The 8267-nt window shown below is 41.9% G+C and overlaps 1 protein-coding gene across 1 annotated transcript; it reads left to right on the top strand.

The window, feature by feature from the left end:
* Positions 1 to 264: 264 nt before the first annotated feature.
* On the top strand, positions 265 to 6492 carry LOC306940785 (cysteine-rich venom protein LEI1-like). The gene is made up of 11 exons (XM_079525982.1): positions 265 to 300; positions 646 to 710; positions 1629 to 1778; positions 1974 to 2139; positions 2380 to 2402; positions 2960 to 3057; positions 3238 to 3328; positions 3763 to 3923; positions 4753 to 4847; positions 5343 to 5425; positions 5931 to 6492. Exons 2-11 carry the CDS (start codon positions 647 to 649, stop codon positions 6050 to 6052), a joined length of 1053 nt encoding a protein of 350 aa, XP_079382108.1. The 5' UTR covers positions 265 to 300; position 646; the 3' UTR covers positions 6053 to 6492.
* Positions 6493 to 8267: the final 1775 nt, after the last annotated feature.

The following is an 8267-nucleotide window of genomic DNA, read 5'->3' as shown; positions in this document are numbered from 1 at the left end:
AAGAACAAAACAAACTGATGTCGACCACATGTTCCACAGCATGGTTTGATCACTGTACTTGGTACAACAAGATGTGACGCAAACATCTATGCCCCTAAAGTACATACATTTCCTTAAAAAACATACATGCCCTTAAAGTACATATTGCCCTGGCTGTTTATCTATGTCAACACAGATTGACAGTGACACGCATGTAAAGCTAATAGTTTAAGCATATAAATACCACCACCACATAAGACCAGCCGATACCATTCAACAGCAGCCATTATTTCATCTGAACGGGTCACACAGCTATTGGAGGTAAGTCTTTTTTCTACTTTGTTTTCATCTGCTTAAATTAGACGTTGGTGTTAGATAGCCTAATAGAGTACCATTGGAATTATATTCTGTTCTTCTGTTCATTATTGTTCCATTCATCGGGTTTTTTCCCCCTGTTTTGTCTCATTGTTGTAGTTAACTGTAATAATGTAATAATGACACTGTTGTCGTTATATCCTAACCCTGACCACAGCTTTAATCTTCTACTAATGGTACAAAAAGAACAATTATGTGTCTACCTTTATTTTGACTGCTCTATCTACTGTATCTATCTATCCATCCATCCATCCATCCACTCAGAGCATGTTGTTTTCTTATGGCTTTCAGGATGAACCTGTACACAATTGCTCTCACGGTCCTTTTTGCTCTCCTGGCTGGAACTGAAGCTAAGGGTAAGAACTAAGTAGTATAAATATGAGGATCAAATGATTTTCTTATTTCTGACTCCATACTGCCTTATGCTGCCTTATTATCGATTCCCTACTGCCTTATGCAACATAGATTCTAGTATTCTACTTGAGTAAATACAATTAATAACGTTCAAACATAGAAATAGTTATTATTACTCAATCTTTTTGGGGTCTTTCTGGTGTGTTCATGTAGGTGCAGTGGTGGAAAAAGTACTCATGTTTTACATGTTTTTTTAAGTAAAAGTATCAATACTGCAATATAGAAATACTCTGTTACAAGTAAAAGTCCGGAATTAAAAATGAACTTGAGTGAAAGTACAGAAGTATTGGCATCGAAATGTGCTTAAAGTACCAAAAGTAAAAGTACTAATTGTGCAGAATGTCTCCGATGCATTGTAGATCTTGCTTGTAGATCAGCTATTTTCAAATGGCCGAAATGTATATAGGGCTGAAGTGGGTAATGTATGTTTTGTAATAATCTAGAACGTAACTATAGTAACTAGTTTTCAAAAAAATGTAGTGGGGTAAAAGTACAATATTTGGATCAGAGATGTAGTGGAGTAGAAAAGTATTTTAAATTGTAAACTCAAGTAAAGTGCAAATACCTCAAAATTGTACTTAAGTACAGTATAAGTAAATGTACTGTACTTAGCTTTTTAGTCCTTAGCTTTTCCATCTTGAACCATGATGTTGCTGGTAAACACTATGCATTTTATTTGTACTCAAATGGAATATTTACATAATGTATCCATCACTGTTATTTTTCTCGTTATATACTGCTTATTTGTTGGATTATATTCTGATGTAATTTTCATAATACAAAATGCCCAATAAAAACAGCATTAAAATAAATAAATAAAACAAAACGTTGTATGTCCCCCCCCCCCCCCCCTTCACTAGGTAAACCCAATGGTCCCATTTCGGTACCGTGTCCCTGTGTCCCTAGCAAGGGAGACTGTGGTAAGGGGTTCAGGGTGGGCGTGTGTACTGAGAAGGCAACCACAAAAATTAAATGCAAAGTGCCCTGCAACTGGAAGAAGGAGTTTGGAGGTAATGCAAACACACGCACACGCACACGCACACGCACACACGCACACGCACACGCACAGTCGCACACGCACAGTCGCACACGCACGCACGCACGCACGCACGCACGCACGCACATACACACGCAAGAGAATGTTGCTTGTGGCCTGTCTGTCTGTCTGTCTGTCTGACTAACATTGGTTCTGTTCTGTCGTTTAGCTGACTGTAAGTATCGCTTTGGCAGCTGGGGTGAATGTGACGCCACCTCTGGTACTAAGCCCCGGACAGGGACACTGAAGAAGACACTGTACAAGGCAGAGTGCCAAAGAACTATCTACGTGTCCAAACCCTGCAAACCCGAGCCTAAACCAGCACCCGAGACCGACCTTAAACCAGCACCCGAGACCGACCCTAAACCAGCACCCGAGACCGTGCCTAAACCGGCACCCGAGACCAAGCCTAAACCAGCACCCGAGACCGAGCCTAAACCAGAACCCGAGACCGAGCCTAAACCAGCACCCGAGACCGAGCCTAAACCGGCACCCGAGACCAAGCCTAAACCAGCACCCGAGACCAAGCCTAAACCAGCACCCGAGACTGAGCCTAAACCAGCACCCGAGACCGAGAATAAACCAACTAAGCCCAAAGGTTAGACCACCCGCCCGTATTTCATGTAGCCATGGCTAAAGAGCCATGGCCCGATAGGCAAGTAGTAACACAGCAACCTATAGCCTACATTGCATAGTGTACAGTGCACAGTAACCATAACATCAGCAGTAATTGATTGCAGATGTTTCTTGGATTAGATAGTAAGCACAGCTTCTGCTGGCTGTTTTCAAGTTATTAATATGAATTATATGGAATGATGGAATGTCCCTTTTCAAGTTTTCAAATGTATTAAAATATTTTTAAAATACAAGCTCACAATGCGTTGCGATGCGACGCATTGTGAGCTTGTAAATCGACTATTGTCAACAGGGCTGAAGTGGTTAATGTATGTTTTGTAATAATAATCAAAATCCACTAGTAACTAAAGTTTTCAAATAATAATAATAGTACAATAATTGCCTCTGAGATGTAGTGGATAAGTGTAGAAGTAAAAGTATTGGAAATCGGAAAAACTCAAGTAAAGTACAAATACCTCAAAATTGTACTAAGTACAGTACTTGAGTACATGTACTTAGATACTTTCCACCACTGTGCAGGTGCAGAGATGACCGAAGCTGAGAAGGCCTACATTGTGAACAGACACAACGAGCTGAGAAGAGGTGTGAAGCCTACCGCCAGCAACATGCTGAAGATGGTAAGACAGTACTGGAGGTTTGATCTGACATCTTTAATGACATCATCGCTCATATCATATAAAACACATACAGCTGCATACTGTTGTCAGATGCTATGCATTGTAAACACTAGCCTTGGAGACCGCTGGCGTTTCGTTTTTTGTGAACACACATCCTCTCATGTCCTCCCGTTCTCACAGTCGTGGAGTGAGGAAGCTGCTGCCAATGCTCAGAGATTTGCCGACAAGTGTACCTTGGGACACAGCCCCAAGGCGGACAGGGAAATCAGCAGTAAGAACCCTTCAACATTATAATTAATAATACAATATTATAATAACATTATGAGTGTGCCGCAAAAACTGTGGGAAGAGTAGAGCGGCAACATACGTTAAGAAGAATAAAGTCGCCCAAGTAGCCTACTATAGTGGTCCCTTGGGGCAACAACACTAATTATGGTGGAATTGAAATACGGAATCGTCCCTCATTTGGAAACTAAAAAAGACGTGTGCCTTATTGAACTGATAGATAAATGTTCATGATGACAGCTGCGTTACATTGCAACTCAGAGAGGAGACTATCTTTAATACAAAAGTATAGAAATTGTGCATTTGCTGCACATTTGCTGTGCATATGCTTTCCACATCGGAAAGAATTTGTTTTGTCATGTTTCATCAAGTCAAACCCTCCTTGGGTGATTCTCTCTCTCTCTCTCTCTCTCTTTCTAGCCAGTGGTTGTGGTGAGAACATAGCCATGGGCCACGGCCATACAGAGAGCTCATGGGCCGATAAGATCCAGATGTGGTACGATGAGGTGAAGGACTGGAAGTACGGGGAGACGGAGTACATTGACCGTGTCGATGGAAAAACAGTGGGACACTTCACACAGGTACACTACTGGAATAGATAGTACCGCCTTCTCTCTCTCTCTCTCTCTCTCTCTCTCTCTCTCTCTCTCTCTCTCTCTTTGTTCAAGATTATTCAAAAAATGTCAAACATAGCAGAGGTACAAGCACTTTGTGCCGCGTTGTGTATTTGTATATCTGCTTTTTTGAGAGGTTTGTTTTTTTTGCTAAAACCCGGACTGGATCCGCAGACCTGGATCCGGATATTCAAATAGTAAAATTAACAGGAAGTTGATATTTGTCTAGTAGCAATATCACAACAACAAAATACACCATTACAAGTAAAAGGCCAGTATTCAAACTAAGTTGCAGTGCAAAAATGGAAGCCAAATGGAAAACAAACAATTATTTTCCTGCATAATTAAGTTGATCTATCCTATGCCTTTTTTTTCTTCTATTCTTTTTTACAATGCTGCTAAAAGCAGGTTTATGTAACAATAATCAGCAAGGTTAAGATGATGGATAATACAAATCTAAATATTTTGTAATCTTGTTTAAAGAAATCGATGATGCCACTGGTGGATGGGTTTCTGAACTGCCCACAGCCCTCCTATGAGAGACAGACAATGGTGGAAATGATGGAATTTGATCATGAACATTAGTGAGGACTGTACCAATTATATGAAGATAGGTTGAAAATTATTTGAGGTTAAACACTAGGGGCTGCCAGTTGCTAACCCCTTGGAGTTGGACCCCAAATGGTTCCCCCTGTCCCTGACATGAAAACGTTTAAACAGTGATGTTGTGTGTGTGTGTGTGTGCGCGCGCGTGCGTGCGCGCGTGCGTGCGTGTGTGTGTGTGTGTGTGGTACAGGTTGTGTGGTATCGCTCCAACCAGATAGGATGTGCCGTGGCTCACTGCCCCGATGCCAAGTACCCATACTTCTACGTGTGTCAGTACTGTTCACCGTAAGTACTACTGTCCCAACACTGTGTACAAATATCTGTGTGTCACTACTGTCCACCTTAAGCAACGACACCATCTGTCACCCCCACACTTACAGACAGGTCTGTCTGTAACTCTGAGTGGAAACTTTACTTGATCACACTTAGATGGGCACTGTCTGACCTGATTGCTTCCCTACCTAACCCCCCCCCCCCCCCAAATAAATAAATAGATCTAAATTAATGCAAATGCATTAATAGGGCAGTCGTTCCCAACCTGTGGTTCCAACCGGCGGTGCGTGATGCCCCCTCTTGTGGTACGCAGGAGAGAGTAAAAAAAAGAACAGCGAGTGGACTGAAAATCCAACGCCATACCGTTGAGTCACACACCAAACACACAGATTTTCAAGTGGGTCCTGATCCGGTAAAGGTTTGGAACCACTAGTGTAGATGGACATGAGATGGACACTGTCTCATCAGATGATGTTTAGTTATTTGATGTTGTTTCCCTCATTTCAGTGGTAACTACAAGAACATTCACCCCTACAAGGCTGGACCAGCTTGTGGTGACTGTCCCAACGACTGTGATGACAAGCTGTGCAGTAAGTGACCAAAGTGTTTTTTATTTTTTTGTTAAGGTTAAAGCCACTCTATTCTGTGTCAGAATAGAGCGGTTTCTTCAGTAACATCCCCCCCCCCCCCCCCTCATTTAAGATAATAAATATCAGCTTTGTTTTTATGGTGTTCCAATTACAAATTTGGTTGCTCACTTCTTTGTCTCGTTTTGTCTTGTTTAATCTGCATCCTGACTGAGTTCTCTATCCTGATTGGATCAAAGTGGTATCCCGACCTGAAAATGTATGTTCCGTTTAATAAATAGCTAGTAGATAGACATGTACACAACCCCAACCCCATTCCTAACCATAACCCTTACCCTAATAGAATCTGAAAACCGAGGCTGAGAGAACAGGCTCCTTTAACCTTGAGGGGTACTGTACAGTACCCCTCAGTATTGTACACAATATCCAGGTGAAGTTGATATTTCACTGTTACATCTACCGCCATCAACTCAATGACCGTCTGTCTCTCTCTCTCTCTCCCCATCAGCCAACCCATGTAACTATAAGGATAAGTGGGACAACTGTGCTGAGCTGGGGGATTATGGGTGCAAAGAGAGGGCAGACTACTGCGAGGCCACCTGCAAGTGCAAGAGTGGGGAGATCATCTAAACGCCTGCCCACGCCGACTCCACACGCATCACAAGAAACACGATTTAATCCACATTCAATGACATTCTTTATTATGCAAACCTATATGGCTATCATACTATCTGTCTCTCTGTCTTTCTGTCTCTATCATACTGTACGTATACGCATATACCACTGCTTCCCAAAATGGGGTCGGAGGACCCCCAGGGGTCCTTGAATTAGTTAATGCAGCATCAAAAGCTGTTTTGCCTTCGTATTTTATACTTCAGCTGTTTGAGTTTGTAGTTTGGCTGTTTTCAAAAAATCTTGAACACTTATGTAAAGTGCATTCCAGGGACTCTCTTGTTTATTATAGAGGGGTCTAAATTGACACGTACAGGTCTGTAACTCTGACGGTATACAAATGGAACCAAATGGACCCACTGTACACTTTCAGAGTTAAGGGGAGACGATACATTGAACATTTTTTGTTTGAGAACCATATGTACTGTATATCAAATGGCAATATCATTCTGTGCTTTTTTTGTGAAAAATAAATGTATAGATTGAGCATTACAATACTGACTTTCTCAATTTATTTTTGCCCGTTTATATTCATTGTGGAGGTGTGACACCATTACAAAACATACAGTGAAATGGTTCATACATGTGGGAAAGGATTCTGACAGCTACTTTTACTGTAAAGTCTGTAAGTCTCACTGAACACACCAAATGATGACATCATACGTCAATGGCGGTCTGTGCCTTGTATTGAAATAGATTTGTCAATGGCACTGAATTAGCTGTGTAATAAGCAGGATATTCAGTCAGGGTTAATTTCTCAACTAGAAAATACTGTTCCTGAAAGTTTTTAGTCTCAAGTAGCTCGCTACTCTATGATGATGTATTGTACCCACATGACGTAACAGCCCAGTAGCCAATGAAAACGGGGCTCGCTGCTAGAGCACACGACAAAGTATGTGGTTAGTAGTAGTTAGATTCCGAAAACGTTAACAGAGGCTGAAAACCCGCAATCTATATGATGAACAGTAGAAAAATCCCTGGAGCAGTCCAGTCCAGGTTTGAATGTGTTGTTTAGCAACGTTATATGCGTTGTCAAATTGTTATAGCAATCACAGATGGCGCCTCTGTGTGAACCTAGAAAGATCTGACCCTTCCTCATGCAAAAACCTTTACAAAATAAAAGAAATGCAAAAAGAAAAATACACACGTTACACAGTAGTGTGAACGATCAAATTCAGTTCTAAGATATGTGACCACAATTGGGAGACACCACACAAAACCACACGGTGAGGCAAAGTCCAAAGTTAATGTTATTGTCTCCACCAGGCCGAAGGCATGGGGAGAGAGTTCTCCACCAGGCCGAAGGCATGGGGAGAGAGTATGTTTTGCACGTCCGTGTGTCCGTGTGTGTGTGTGTGTGTCCGTCCGTCCTTCCGTCCGTCTGTTACCAGCTAATCTCCGGCACCGTTAACCCGGTCGATGCCAAACTTTGCACACACACTCCCTGGATGCCAACGATGAACCCCACATTTTCCAGAACGGCCTGTTATAGCGCCACCATGAGGCAGCTTTTCACATTTTTACCTAAAACTGCACCGATCTGCGTGAAACGTTGCATGCACACTCCCTAGAGGCCAAGGACAAGCCGTTGACCTGCATTTTCCGCATCTGCCTTTTATAGCGCCACCAGGAGGCCGACTTTTGTAAAACACATGTTTTGATATTACTCCTCCAGATTCTGTCCAAAAATCTCACAAATCGTTACACACTATCTCTATGGTCATGTGCTCAAGTCGGATCTGTCCGATATTTCATATTCCATCCTAATTGGCTATAATTAGCTTTCACAGTTTGCAAGATTGCCCCGTTTTGAACAAAAGCCTCAAATCATGAATGCAGCATGCAATTTACGTGAAATCTTTCACACATTTTCTTACTAGGCTGAGGAATATATCCCACCCTTTTCACATTGGCCTGTTATAGCGCCACCAACAGTTTGATTTTTGCAAAACACATTTTTGGAACAAAATGCCTCAAAAACATGTTTATATTAATCCTAAACATTTTGCCAAACATCTCACACAGTCCTATCCTCCTGGTGGAGACCTGTGCCCAGAAGGGCACTTTTTCTAGTTTAACTTATTTTATTCCACTATAGAACAATAAAAGCAGAGCAGTGGAATAGTCAGAGCAGTCCAGGTCATTAAAAGAAAACAAGCACCTGTTCAACTTA

The sequence above is a fragment of the Electrona antarctica genome, assembly GCF_951216825.1.
Source record: "Electrona antarctica genome assembly, chromosome: 17".
NCBI classification, from domain to species: Eukaryota; Metazoa; Chordata; class Actinopteri; order Myctophiformes; family Myctophidae; genus Electrona; species Electrona antarctica.
The sequence above is the reverse complement of the archived record's forward strand: the minus strand, read 5'-3'. Positions and strand labels throughout refer to the sequence as shown.

Excerpts from the sequence above, each read along its gene's own strand:
- LOC306940785 (XM_079525982.1), top strand. The coding sequence starts at position 647 with ATGAACCTGTACACAATTGCTCTCACGGTCCTTTTTGCTCTCCTGGCT. Across the intron at positions 1,779-1,973 it reads CTGGAAGAAGGAGTTTGGAG|CTGACTGTAAGTATCGCTTT; the intron begins GTAATGCAAACA and ends TCTGTCGTTTAG. Across the intron at positions 3,058-3,237 it reads CCAGCAACATGCTGAAGATG|TCGTGGAGTGAGGAAGCTGC; the intron begins GTAAGACAGTAC and ends CCGTTCTCACAG.